The 14,970-nt window shown below is 38.3% G+C and overlaps 1 protein-coding gene across 14 annotated transcripts in view; it reads left to right on the top strand.

The window, feature by feature from the left end:
• Positions 1-14,970, top strand: part of DOCK7 (dedicator of cytokinesis 7) — a 217,203-nt gene that overhangs the window by 191,173 nt on the left and 11,060 nt on the right. For 7 of the 14 annotated variants that reach the window (XM_082687787.1, XM_082687796.1, XM_082687794.1 and 4 more), the window contains 6 exons: positions 586-600; positions 9,029-9,154; positions 11,065-11,154; positions 11,269-11,505; positions 11,868-12,011; positions 13,805-13,911. In XM_082687787.1, the coding sequence (XP_082543913.1) occupies positions 586-600; positions 9,029-9,154; positions 11,065-11,154; positions 11,269-11,505; positions 11,868-12,011; positions 13,805-13,911 (719 nt within the window). Of the gene's footprint in view, positions 1-585; positions 601-9,019; positions 9,155-11,064; positions 11,155-11,268; positions 11,506-11,867; positions 12,012-13,804; positions 13,912-14,970 lie in introns of all 14 variants that reach the window. The other 7 variants (XM_082687791.1, XM_082687792.1, XM_082687799.1 and 4 more) reach the window with 2 other exon arrangements.

Below are 14,970 nucleotides of genomic sequence, written 5' to 3'. Positions count from 1 at the left end.
ACAGGGCTGCTGTACTGTTAAGCCAATATTTTATTGTCTTTTACAAAAACACTGAAGTTGCCAGAGATTTATTACAATTCATGAGGGTAACAGGTGGGTCTTATTCTAATCAGTTGTACATACACTGTCAGTTACATGTCCGTTCTGGAACACCTGGAGCTAGTAGTTTGCAAGAAATTTTCCTCCATTTGTATAATAGACATTTGAACAAAATTGCGATTTCTGTTCCAGTTTACCCTGGGTAATTCAGTGAGGCACTACTCCCTTTAGTTAGAGGTCTAATTCAGACACATTGATGAAATATGAGCTGCCTCTTTTTCACCAAAATTTAGTTTCCCTTACTAAAGTTTTTAAAAGTGAAATTTTAACTACTTAGGTTTTGAATAAGCAATTCAGGAAATTATTACAAATCTTAAATGAAAGAATATGGTGTTTAAAATATCCTGCTATCTTCTATTCGAGGAGGAGAATTTATGGTTTATGGTGCCTTACCTATGGTGCTCAAGTTCCTTTGGCCTTTTTTTGTTCTTTTAAAACTTTTTTTTTTTTTTTATGACCTGCCCTTTTTTACTTTTTATTATACAGAGTACTGGCTGGGAGGTAGGTAATGTTTTAGTTAGTTAAAGACACTAATAGATTGATTTGACCAGATTTCTTATGCCAATGCTTTGCCCACATGTGCTAGCTGTGGGCATTCTGTTGCTGTCTGCTATCAACTGAATTCATTAACCAAAGAAATTTTGTTAAAATACTGTAAGTTATTTTAAACAATTTATTATTAAGAGGTTGTAGGCAGTGCATGGAAATTCATGTTACACTAATAAGATTCTTTGGTAAATGAGCCACTTTGTCATCACTTTAGTATGTTTTTATCCTTTGAAGCATTTTCTTTCATCAACATTTACACACAGATTTCTTTTTTTAACCATATTGTTTCACCTCATTATACAGAGGTCGATTTATGTGTTATTGCTCAGAGGTGTAAATAGAAAATACCATATTTCATCTGATCAAAGACGCCATCAATTATAAGACCTACCATTATTTTATATGGCTTTAGGAAAGAAAAAGAAACCTATTGACTCACAACATCCTATCAGTTGAAAGATGAATGCCAACTACAGGGATATTAAAATGTGGTCCCAAAAAATGTGCGTCTCAGAATTGATGAAATAATGTGTTGATTTGATCTTGAGTCACTTCACCTTGAGTATGAGCACTCCTGAGGGAAGAAACTCACTTTGTCATTTAAATTTTGTTGGTGGGAGGGATACAGAGACTGGCAGAACATGAAATTTACTTTGACCTCCTATACTGACAGTTTAAAAGTTTGTGTTGAAGACTACATATAGACTTCCTTTTATGTAGGAGGTAGGCTTGTGAAAAGTAATGCATGAGTCAAATTTTACCTGAAAAAAGCCAGAAAGATTTGATTGCTATTATTTTAGAACTTTCTGTAAAGAAAAGAGCTCTGGAAGATAATGCCCTAATCTATATTGATGCGGTAAAGCCAGAGTATTAATAAATCAGCTTTATTTTAAGCAATGCTTATTTGTACAGGTGTCTGCTTTGCCTTTCACTTTGAGGTCACATTTACATTGGCTCAGCACCTTACACTTTCTCTGGTTTTGCACTGCGGTCCTTATTTAGGGACCCAAATAGAAACCCATAGAAAGAAATGTTACTACTGTGTTTCTTCCATCTCTGAATTTGTCCCTACCTCTGGTTTTCTTCAGAGGAAGCCAGTACTTGTACATCTACCTTAATTCTCCAGATTCAATGTATATGGCCTTATTAATATCTAATATATAATTCCTCATTTCTGTGGCTCAGTTAAGAGATCTAGAAAGAGGCTTGCCAAGGTTAATCTAAGAGTGGTAACGTTCCTTATGGATTTCCTCACATGAAATGAAATTAGCTGAAAAGTAGGCATGAAAGAAGATATATTGAAACCTCTGAGCAGTTTATTTCTAGTTGGCTTGATGCTAAATCGACCCCTGAAAGGTACAATTTTCACTGGTTATGACATTAATATCATTCTGTCATCATGTTTATTGCATGGTAAAAGTCGCACAGACTTTATTTTTCTGTTTATATTCTTGTCACTGCCTTTCACTGGACTTTTAGCTTTGTAGCTTCTAAAATTGTTGCACGTTTGTTTTTTGCTTTTCCCTTGTAAAACTTAAATGGATGCTTGCATTTTAAAAATGTGTTTGCCACCATTTGCTGCTTATTTGTTTTGATATTTCCCTAATTAAAATGCTTTCTGTTTTCTCTTCTCTCTTGCCCCTGGTTGCTGACCCTACTCCCTACTTTTACTATTGTCTATTGTGGTAAGTTCCTATCTTGTGAATATTTTTCTTTTTAACTCTGGGAAAACTTCAGTAATTTTGTTTTTTTCCAAAAGCTATGTTTCCTAGCTAATATCCTAGTATTCTCAGAGAACTCACTGGTTTAATTTCCAGTAAGGATGACTTATCCATTGTGTAGAAAGGCTCTTTGCATTGATAACTGACTACCTGATTTACAGGAAAAGACTTTCTGGGCTTATGTATTAGTTTATTATGTTTCATTTTTCATTATGCTCTTTGATTTGGTATAAATTATTTGAGTTGGCAAAGCATTTGAGGTGGGTGTGTGTGTGTAAAAGATAACTCTAAAACTTGACACTTAGCAATTTGGTTAAGTATTTACCATGCAGATGAACAAATCAGGGACCTGTCACATATCTTGGCGGCTCCTACCTGTTCTGCTGGTCTCAGTATCTTAATGGCTATTTAGCGTTCACCTTTATTTTCTCTTTTCTCAAACCCATTTCTTTTTCTGGCAATAATAGGAAATAAAGGGTGTTTTAATCATTTCTTTCTTATGATTGCATTTTTAAAAATATTTCTAGGAAAAGAGAAATACTGGATTTCTGTATGGAAGTTTGTTTTTGTTTTGTTTTGTTTAGATTATTTATTTTTTTATTTGACAGAGAGAAAGAGATCACAAGTAGGTAGAGAGGCAGAGAGAGAGGGGCAAATAGGCTCTCTGCTGAGCAGAGAGCCCGATGGAGGGCTTAATCCCAGGACGCTGAGATTATGACCTGAGCCGAAGGCAGAGGCTTAACCCACTGAACCACCCAGGTGCCCTTTATGGAAGTTTTTATACTGATTTTGTATTTGTTGTGGGTGTGGGTTTTTTATTTTGTTTTGTTTTGTTTTACTTTTTTGGTGTGTTTCTTTTTTTTTTTTTAAGATTTTATTTATTTATTTGACAGAGATCACAAGTAGGCAGAGAGGCAGGCAGAGGGGGGATGGGAAGCAGGCTCCCCACTGAGCAGAGAGCCCCATGTGGGACTTGATCCCAAGAGCCTGGGATCATGACCTGAGCCAAAGACAGAGGCTTTAACCCACTGAGCCACCCAGGCGCCTGATGTGTTTCATTTTTAAAAGAAGCATTTATCCAGGTATCCAGCAGTGATCAATTTCAGAAATAAATTAATGCAATTTGGGGTTTTTTAGAATAGTTAATCCCCAAACATCAGTAATAGTCATGTGACACTTTCTCCATTTTATTTTTCTTTAAAGATTAGAAGATATTTCTTCAAAGGGAATATCACTGGTATATTAGGTATATCTCACTATCTCCAGAAAGGCTAGAGAGGGTGGACTTATTAGCTTTGTGAAGCTAAATTCTTCCCACTGGAATGCTTAACAAAAGTGGGGCACCTTACCGTTTGAGATCAAAACATACAAAAGGGCTATATCTTAACTCTTGTCATCGGGCTAGATGGACACGAATATGAGGCAGTATTTGGGTTTTATATGCTCAGAAATACTGGCCATAGTTCTGGTGCTATGGTTTCATTTGAATTTATTATGCTTTTAATCCATGTTCAAGCTAAGTGAGTTAAATTAACTCATCTAAGCAAGCAAAGGTAGAGCAGAATTAGAAACAGCCATATAACGGAGGTGGGGGAGTCTCTGAAAGAAGAGAATAAAAAAAATTCCAAGAGTATAGGCTTTACATCAAGAATGTCAAGTCAGATATAAAGAACGTTAAGGAAAACATATGGGTAGGAAGAATCTTATCTCCAGGAGGAGACACTTTGTGGGTAGCTGGTGAATCCGTGATAATTGCTGCAGACCCATGACGGAACACCTGATGGTGCCATTCCGCTGATCATATTCTGCCCTTTATGCTGCTTTTCAGAAAAAGAAAGACATGGACAGCAAACCTGTACAATGTAGACGATATTAGATGTGATTTCTTTTTTTTGGACTATGACATGGAATGGTTGAAACTGAACTTCTGACAAGAAATGTAGCAGGGTATATCTTAGAAGAATATATTTCATAGGTGAACCACCAATCTGCTTATTGTATTTAGAGTACAGAAGACAGTATTGTAATACAGAGAAAGACAAACCATAGGGTAGGAGGTACCCATTAATTCTCAAAAGACTTACTCAAGGAAATTCTCAAAAATTCTCAAGGAAAACATCAGAAGTGGGAGATGGTTCAGAGATCATACTTATGTCCTAACGTTGTATATCAGTATATAGGGTATGGGAATTTTCATAACTTAATTAGAACTTGGACTTCAGATGTCAAATATATTGGTATTTAACTCTTAGTCCTGCCACTGATTAACTCTGTGACCTTGGACAAGTTATTTTTCCTTACCTATAAAATGAGCCCCCCCCCCCAAAAAAATGGTATCCATCTCATAGATGTGATAAGAATTAATAATGTGTGTAAAGGGGATAATGGTGTCTGTCACATAGTAAGTAGTTTTAAAATGTTGGAGATTATTATTTTTAATGTTACTATAACATCATCATCATCATTATCATTATTGCTACTTGAAATCTTAATTTGGGGGGCACCTGGGTGGCTCAATGGGTTAAAGCCTCTGCCTTCGTCTTGGGTCATGATCCCAGGGTCCTGGGATCGAGCCCCAAATCAGGCTCTCTGCTCGGCAGGGAGCCTGCTTCCTCCTCTCTCTCTCTGCCTGTTTCTCTGCCTACTTGTGATCTCTGTCTGTCAAATAAATAAATCTTAAAAAAAAAAAAAAAGAAGAAGAAGAAGAAATCTTAATTTGGCTAATGAAATGGAAGAGGTGTTATGTTCCCAAGTTGACATCTATTACTAACTAAACTGATAAAAGTGTTTGTGTTCTATAAGAGGAACAGATCCAATAGAAGAGGAGGGTGATTACCATTGTTTGAAATCCTGGTATGCCTATTTAGAAATCAATAACCTTGAAGGAAGCCTAGGAGAAAGCAATTGGATGAGGATACAAGTTTTTAGTAGTGATGTGGTTGTAGAAATGCACAACCAGCCCAACAGAATGTTCTTGCTAAATAAAGATAACAAAACTAAAAAGGATTTGGGATCCTTTTGTCACAAGGCATTTCAGCCATTAGAGAAGTGGAGAGATGAGCCCATCAGTTTTGCTCACCGGGGATGTGGTCTCATCACCCACAAGATGGGGGAATCAGTAAATAGAACTGCTAAGGAAGAATCAGTTAGAGTGTGGGAATGATGGGAAATTCAGAAAGAATTCATGACCGTAAGGAAAGGTGATGCTAGGAGAATAGAGACTAGGTTATAGGAAAGCAGAAAACAGGTGTCATTCTGCCGTCTAAAGAGGAAATACGATGAAGTGATGTGGGTTTTTTTCCCTGAGGAGGAAACTATATGATTATGGGTTCGTGAACATGATAGAGTCGGAGGTTTCACACTAGAGAACTTTTTATAAATTGGAAATAAATTTACCCACACTCTTAACCTTCCTTCTGCTCCCTCCCCCATTCCAGTGCACACGCATTCATTCTCAATTCCGGTAACTCCTTAGAGTTATCTCTTAATAACTCCTTAGAGTTATCTCTTTGATCTACTCCATTCTACCTCTGGCACACTCCCCTTCTACTACCCGGGCCGCCTTCCTGGTCTTCTCGTGTACTGGGTAGGCTGCTCTCCTAGGACCTGCGCACTGGCTCGCTCTTCTGCAATGCTTTCCCCAGAGATCCACATGAGTAACTCTCCCACCTCCTCCACATCTTTGCTCAGGTGTCACCTTTTGGTGAGATCTACCCTGACCATGCTCTTTGTCTCTTTTGTTCACTGATCTGTCACAAATGTCTGGAACCACTTGCTGGCAAATATGGTAGGCAGTCAATATGTGAGTGGATGAGTGGTTTCCCTTATATTCTGTTTCATGGCTTTGTATCTTCTTGTTTTCCTTTCTCTCTCTGCTGAAATGTTCTTTCCTTCCTTCCCACATCCAGTTAGCCGTTCTGAGTTGTAGAACCCTGTGCGTCACCTCTTCTGTGACCTGGGTCCAGCAGGATTAATCTTTCCTTTCTTGATACCACTTTTTATTATAACACATAACCCTTTGTATTGTAATTACTTGAGTATATCCTTTACTTTCTTGAGGAGCCAAATCTTTTCATTTTTATTTTCATATTACAGAGGATGAACAGTGTCTAACGCATTATAAGCACTCAATAATTTTTTTCCTGGAACTGAATGTCAGTATGAGAAAGTAAATAAAAAGAGCTTTAAGTGCTTAGTACTAGTTATAAGCTGCACTAATAAAATTCAAGTTCATATCAGCAGTGAGCCTACTGATCCCTGAGCTGATGACAGCACATCTGCAGTATTGTGTCTGTTTCTGGGATGCCACACTTGGAAAGGTGGCTTTGAAAAACTAATAAAATGCAAACAAGTTAGTAATTCCTATCATATAAACATGATTGAGAACTGGAAAGTTTAGTTAGCTAAGGGAAATAAGTCCTAATTGGCAGTTTTCAAATATTTTAAAAGGCCACAATATTAAAGACTTGGAATAGTGTTTTATGTTGGACACCTCTGAGAGGGGTTTAGCCAGAATAACAATTTTAATATTTGTGGTTTCTCAAAGTAGAAATGTATGTGTATATATGTGTGGCATTTTTGAAACATAACAATCACAAGGTTTTTTCACAGATGCCATTTTTGTTTTCCATGCAGTGCCTTCATTCCTTGATTATGTCAAAACTTGCTGTTACATTGTTTCGTTGGCTTATGGATGGTTTTAATCAGAATTTTGATTGAATACTTTTTTTCTAGAGAGATTTCATTTGCTATAGAAACTCCATTAATTTTTAGACCTGTTAAATTTTGAAATAAATTTGAAAAAAATTTTTTAGATTAGAGACCTCTTTGTTTGTTTTTGTTGTTGTTGTTTTTGTTTTTAGCTTCAAAGACATTTTTTTTTCTTCAGAACTTTATTTTTCCTGCGTAGAAATGTGGGGTATTTTTAGTCACTGTAATTTTGAGAGGAGGGTTTATTATGAAACTAGTAAATTAAGAATTAGAGTTTCCGGTTTTGCTTGATTATCTGTTTCATTTGTGACTTATTTTACATGTCCTTCAGCCTTTCCAGTAAGAACTCAGTAGGAAAAGTGAGTGTAAGACACATTAGGCTTAAAGAGAATTCTGAGGTTTTTAAATACTTACATGTGGCTGTGTATATAGGCACTACCACAACATCCTTCTGAAACATCCTAATTTTTTTTTTTTAAGATTTTATTAATTTATTTGACAGAGAGAAAGATTACAAGTAGGCGGAGAGTCAGGCAGAGAAATTGGAGGAAGCAGGCTCCCGCTGAGCAAAGAGCCCGATGCGGGGCTCGATCCCAGGACACTGAGATCATGACCTGAGCCGAAGGCAGCGGCTTAATCCACTGAGCCACCCAGGCGCCCCTGAAACATCCTAATTTTTAAAAAACATTTATTTATTTGGGGCAGAGGGAGAGAGACAATCTTTTTTTTTTTTTTCTAAGTTTTTTTTTTTTTTTTTTAATTTACTTAGAGAGAGATACAAATAGTGACAGAGAGCATGAGTGGGAAGGAGAGGGAGAAGCCGGCTCCCCGCTGAGCAGGGAGCCTCACATGGGGCTCAGTCCCAGGACTCTGGGATCACGACCTGAGCTGAAGCCAGATGCTTAAATGAATGAGCCACCCAGACGCCCTGAGAATTAAAGAGAATTCTGAGAGCGAGAATCTTCCATAGGCCCAGCACGGGGCTCCATCTAATGACCCTGAGATGGAGACCTGAGCCGAAACCAAGCATCAGATGCTTAACCAACAGCACCACCAAGGCGCCCCCTTCTGAAACATCTTTGTAAATAAATTGTAAGAATTGCACAGAAAGCTTCCAAGTATTTTATCTTTATTGAAGGAATGTGTTCTCAAAATGCTTTGTGTAAGAGTTCAGATGGTCTCTGTACTTTGTACTTGAATGTGTGGTTAATGGATGCACGGGGTGGTTTGGGGACTTTAGAGTAACCAACTCGTGTCAGATTGTTTTCTTTTCATCTTTCACACACTTTTCCCTTACTCTTCCATATTTCGATACTCTTCCACAAAGAAGTATTTTTATTGCCAGAATGACACCCACTGCAAGTTGTTTGCTTCAGGACTCCTGGATGGTCTTGCCATTTACCGGCTGTCTCCTCCATGCCAGGTGCTATGTACTTGGCTCCTGACTTTTATGATCTCATTGCTTACATGTATAAGGATTGTATAAAGGCAAATGCTAACTAAGAATGTTAGTGTTATTTTTAAATTTCACTTTATTTAGTATGCTGTAATTTCAGAATAATTAAAACACAGTTCATGTTCTACCAAGCATCTTTTCTTGCAATAAGGAAAATAAGTTAATTTATCTCAAAAGTATAGGGACTTAAAAACATAGACCAAGGTGAGGTAATCACTTGGTACAAACTCTGAAAAACATAAACCATATGTGATTTAGTCACTTGAAAAAAGCCCTAATTGCAGAACATTATTTATTAAAAGTAATGAAAAAGAAAGAATATTTACTTCATTTTTACCTTCATTTGAGAAACAATAAAATTTTGTAATTTTGAATGAAATCTTTTTGCAGTGTTTCGAGAATTTTATGCTATAGCGATGTAAATGTGATATGAAAAACAAAAAAAAAACTTTGTATTAATGTTTCTTTGTTTTCCTACACCTAGGATGGTAAGCGGATGTTTGGCACCTATTTTCGTGTTGGTTTTTATGGAACCAAGTTTGGGGATTTGGATGAACAGGAATTTGTTTACAAGGAGCCTGCAATAACCAAACTTGCAGAGATCTCTCACAGATTGGAGGTGAATGCTGTGGTAGTTTATGAATGTCTTATTTATTTATTTATTTTAATTTAAGATTTTATTTATTTGTCAGAAAGACAGAGAGAGAGGGAGTCCAGCAAGGGGAGCAGCAGGCAGGGGGAGAAGCAGGCTCCTCACTCAACAAGGAGCCCAATATGGGACTCGATCCCAGGAACTGAGCTCAGTTATGACCTGAACTGAAGGCAGACACTTAACCAACTCAGCCACCCAGGCATCCCTAAATGTCATCTTTAATTTGTATTCTCTATGATGCATAGACTTTCAGATCCAGATCAAATTGTTTAATAAGCCAGATCCTGCTAAATAAACTACTCCTTTGGAGAATAAGCATTTTTTTGATAGCTACAGTAATATTCTTTCTATTCCTTCAAATCTTTAATGGCAACAGTAAAATAATACTAACTTTTTTTTGTGGCTCTATCTTCAGACATATTTTAGATACCCCACAGCCTTCAGAGTTACTGTAATTTATAGAGAAATGTATAGTATTACCTATATTTTGCAGAAAAATGCATAAGGAATTAAGTAACAACTAATGATGAAATTGGGGTCCCTAGAAATTTCTGATTCCAGTGCATTATTTCTTTGGCCTGATTCCCAATGAGAATCCTTTAGAAATTAAAAGCCTGAAATCATACCCTGAAAAATACTTCTTAAATTCCCTTAACCTTTAAACTTCATTTTCACTATGAATGTCTAATTTTCTTATTTATGGCATTTCCCAGTCTTTCCTGCCATAGTTACTCTTTCCAAACTCTCCTTATTCATTTTACTCAAAATGCAGCCATGGACCAGCAGTACCGGCATCATCTCGGAGACTGAAATGTAGAATCTCAGACCCTGCCCCAGATATTCTGAATTAAAATCTCCATTTTAACAAGATCCCCGGCTGACTTGTATTCACATGAGAGTTTGAGAGGCCGTGTTCTGGGTTTAATTCTCAGCTCCTCTTAGTTTCTTGAATGTTGTATTCTTATTGGTGACTTCCCTGGGCTCACCTTCCATAAATTGGCTTAAAGTGTGACTTCTTATTTTTCAAGAGCTAAGTAAGTTTTGGGAAACATTGACACAATGTTTTCCAAATTTACTCTATTGTTAAAAAACTATCTTTGAGGGAAGAGTAGAGCTTCTCCTTTGAAGATTCAGATGTAATTTTTCCTGTGGAATAGCCCCCTCTGTTGCCCGTGCTGCTCACGGAAGTCACTACATTGTTGACTGGGTTGCCTTTTCAAAATTGAAACCAGTGTAAAACATTCATCAGATCAGCACTTTTATTTGAAAATTCTGGACTATTAAATCATTCATAAAAATGAATTTTGGTTCATTGACCCATGTCTGCAAAATCAGGCCACATCCAATAAAAGTAAGATCCTATACGTCAAAGATACCGAATTTCTTTTGTCTCTGCTTTTTGTTCCCTTTTTATTGAGAATCTCTTACGGAATCCTGTACTTCCACTGTGGAAAATTGTTCTATTTTGTGTTAAAGTGAGTAGATGTGGGGCGCCTGGGTGGCTCAGTGGGTTAAAGCCGCTGCCTTCGGCTCGGGTCATGATCTCAGGGTCCTGGGATCGAGTCCCACATTGGGCTCTCTGCTCAGCGGGGAGCCTGCTCCCCCCCCTCTCTCTCCCTGCCTGCCTCTCCATCTACTTGTGATCTCTCTCTCTCTGTCAAATAAATAAATAAATAATCTTAAAAAAAAAAAAGTGAGTAGATGTGAATAATATCAAATAAATAGACTAACACAATTTTTGTGAACCTAAATAATTATTTTATAATTATTCAGACGGTTATACAAGAACTCACTAAATGACCTCGTGCTCAGAGGCCTTCACTGTTCTTCACTTGATGTTAACTTCATGTAAAAGGTTTCTTTTGCTTCTGTTGTAGGGATTTTATGGAGAAAGATTTGGAGAGGATGTCTTGGAAGTAATCAAGGACTCTAACCCTGTAGACAAGTGTAAATTAGACCCTAACAAGGTATGGCGGATGACAGCAATGCCCTGTAGGAGTAACTCTGAGACCATGATTTTCGGGAAAAGGACTGAATGATGATTTAACAGTGAGAAAATGAAGGCCTTTTTCCCCCCCCAGGCATACATTCAGATTACCTATGTGGAGCCGTACTTTGACACGTATGAGATGAAGGACAGAATCACCTATTTTGACAAGAACTATAATCTTCGCCGTTTCATGTACTGTACGCCCTTCACTTTAGACGGCCGTGCCCATGGGGAACTTCATGAACAGTTTAAACGGAAGACCATTCTGACTACTTCTCATGCCTTTCCTTATATTAAGACAAGGGTCAATGTCACCCACAAAGAAGAGGTAAGACCCCAGATAGGAATAGGATGAGCAAAACAAAGACACGGGTGCCTCGTGAGAACTGTGTGGGTGTGTTATCTTGTCCCACCCCTCACATGGCAACGTCCGTCCGCGAACTTTGCCCATTCTTGAGTCATTAATTTGGGCTTCTTTTCTAAATCCCTAGTTTATCCTCGCTTATGCTTTAAAAGGCTGGGTTTTGGTTTTTTTTTTTTCACCCATTTAGGAATCTAAAGTTTGGATTTCTGTTATTAGAAAACAGTTTATAGTTCATTTCCACTTTAAAAAAAAAAAAAGATTCTCTGTCAGGCTCATTAAATAGTTTTCAGTCAGCGCATTGACCTAACAGATGTTATTTCACCCAGATCATCTTAACTCCAATTGAAGTTGCCATTGAGGACATGCAGAAAAAGACCCAGGAGTTGGCATTTGCAACACATCAGGATCCAGCAGACCCCAAAATGCTTCAGATGGTGCTTCAGGGGTCTGTAGGCACAACGGTGAATCAAGTACGTGGTCCTCCATGATTTCAGGCATAAGTGGAATTGGAAATGATTCCATGAGTATGTTTCACAAAGGCCACGAGTATCAGATTAAGTGGAAAGAGATACCTGTTAGGAGCAGTTTGCAAAAGACACGAAGTATAAATGAAGATAGACTGAAAAAAATCTTTTTAGTATAGATGCAGTTATTAAGGTTTTCATGCTGCCCTCTGTGCTGCTTGTATTTTTCTACTTATCTGGTTTTTTTTAAAGATTTTATTTATTTATTTGATAGAGATCACAAGTAGAGAAGCAGGCAGAAAAAGTGGGGGAAGCAGGCTCTTTGCTAAGCAGAGAGCCTGATGTGGGGCTTGATCCCAGGACCCTGAGATCATGACCCAAGCTGAAGGCAGAGGCTTAACCCACTGAGCCACCCAGGCACCCTGCTTATCAGTTCTTAAACATTCTGTTAAGAAGGAACTGATTCTCTTGACATGGCCTTTCCTTTAAAACCTTGTACTGAAAGAACGTGATCTAAAAAAGTCTTGTTTTTAGAGCTCAGTTGGTACATGTGAATGCCTGCTTCCTTAGATACTCCCTGAGATTATCTTCTCCAGCTCTCCTTCCCAGTGAGTCATGAAGAGGAAATAAGTAATGTGGAATCGCTTTGAAAATTTTGATAATAGGGCGCCTGGGTGGCTCAGTGGGTTAAGCCGCTGCCTTCGGCTCAGGTCATGATCTCGGGGTCCTGGGATCGAGTCCCGCATCGGGCTCTCTGCTCTGCAGGGAGCCTGCTTCCTCCTCTCTCTCTGTCTGTCTCTCTGCCTACTTGTGATCTCTCTCTGTCAAATAAATAAATAAAATCTTTAAAAAAAAAAAAAGAAAATTTTGATAATATATGAACATAAGATACAATTGTTGCTTTGTTATATGCAGATTAGGAGCCATCCCGTTATCTCCTTGTAGTGGGTTCATTCAAATTCTCTTACTGATGATTAGGAAATATTCTAGGGTAAGGGAAAATCCAGAAAGACTTCAAGTAAGAACTCATATCACATATCTTACCTATATTTTAGGTTAAACAAAGCCAAAAAGTGTCCTCCCAAAGTAGAAACAAATATTTTTAATACCTTTACCCCTCAAAACACAAATTATTTGGGGGTTTTACTTCCAAATGATGCAACATTCCAAGGGATCATCTTTAATTTGCAGTGTTAGAACACATTTGGAATATTGAGGGGAGCTATTTTGGCAGAATCAAGTATCTGATAACCAGTGGCTTGACAACTGATTGCATCCAGGGTAAATTAAGGAATGTAAAATGTATAAGGCAAAAATGCATTGATGAATATAATAGTCCTTGCACTCCTACTCTTTTTCATTGAAAAATACTCATCGATTTAATTACAGTACCTATACATATAGATTTGGCATTAGGAGAAGCTTAAGATATATGGCCAGAATCTGTCTGAGAAGGTTTTTTTGTATTTTGTTCTTAAAGATGTATTTATTTTAGAGAGAGGGAGTACACTCAAGGGTGGGGAGAGGCAGAGGTAGAGAGAGGGAGGGAGTCAAGCGGACTCCTTGCTGAGCCACAGCAGGACAGCAGATTCGATCTCATGACCCTGAGATCATGACCTGAACCAGAGTCTGATGCTTAACTGACTGAGTTGTCCGGGTGCCCTGAGAAGTTTCAATATAGACATAGACGCATTAAGCTTAAATGCAGCCATCTCAGTGCTAAGAAAAAATCATTTAGGCATATTCTCCCTCTGATTTTAGAGAAGACAAAAACACACTTTTATTTTCTTATTTTACAGGGGCCTTTGGAAGTTGCCCAGGTGTTTCTGTCTGAAATACCCAGTGACCCAAAGCTCTTCAGACATCATAATAAACTACGACTGTGCTTCAAAGACTTTACTAAAAGGTACTGAAGGCTTCCTGCATAAAGACCCTCAAATTGTGAATGTCCAAACCACAGAATGGTGTGGGGGCTTAAGGGACCATTGAAGGGAGAAAAATCTAGGAAAGTTGCTAACGATGAGGAGCAGTTTGTGCATGACTTACTATTCCTTCAGGGTGTATGGTCCCCCACCTCTAAAACTTTATATTGCCATATTTTTAGTTTTAAAGATTAGAGAAGTGTAGTCCCCCAATTTTTTTTAACATGAAACTATTAGACTATTTAGCTGTTTAACCTGAGAGTTGTTGTTTATTGTGAACCTTCAGTGTGAAAGTTTTTGCTTCCCTTCCCTCAGGAAACACACAAGCAACAAACTTGGAAGCAGCAAATTTGTGTTCAGATCTTGTCTCTGTCATTGGGTGTCCTATTTCAGGTCACTTAATCTCTGTGACCCTTGATTTTCTAATCTATTAAATATGGATGATAGTAATAATCTCCTTCCCAGAGGGAGGTGTGCACGTTGGGTGAAATAATATATGGGTGTCTCAGGGTCCCCGGGACACCCCCAGTTTTAATGCTGTAGGAGGACTCATAGGAGTCTGCGTATAGCTGTAGTCACACTGTGATTGATTTCTATGGAAAGGGACAAAGTAAAATACTCACAGAGAAAAGGCACTGTGCTTAAGCCTGGGGGGCTCTAGGTGTGGGCTCTGAAATCCTCTCTCGGGATTCACACAGGAGCCCCTGACTCCTCCGTCCGTGAGCTGGGATAGCGTGTGTGAAATGTTGACCCAGAAGCTCACTAGGGACTCCGTGCCCAGATTGTTGTTGGGGGCTATTCCTGTGGGCACCTTCTCCTTGGCAGATACCAGAATCCTGAAAGCAGGTGTTCAGCAGAAGCCATGTTTGTGTAAATAGTGTAGGCACAGTGAGCCACTCTTATCTTCTGAAAATGATTACCTCCCAAAATCCCAACTCCCAGCTGCTAACCAAGGACCCACCTTGCAAATAGGCCTTTGAAGGATACCAGTCTCAGGCCTGCAGTTAACTCTCTTCTGCACAGATAATACTTGGCACATAATA

Source organism: Mustela nivalis (genome assembly GCF_964662115.1).
Source record: "Mustela nivalis genome assembly, chromosome: 10".
NCBI lineage: Eukaryota > Metazoa > Chordata > Mammalia > Carnivora > Mustelidae > Mustela > Mustela nivalis.
Note: the sequence above shows the minus strand (reverse complement) of the source record. Positions and strands in the feature narration are given on the sequence as shown.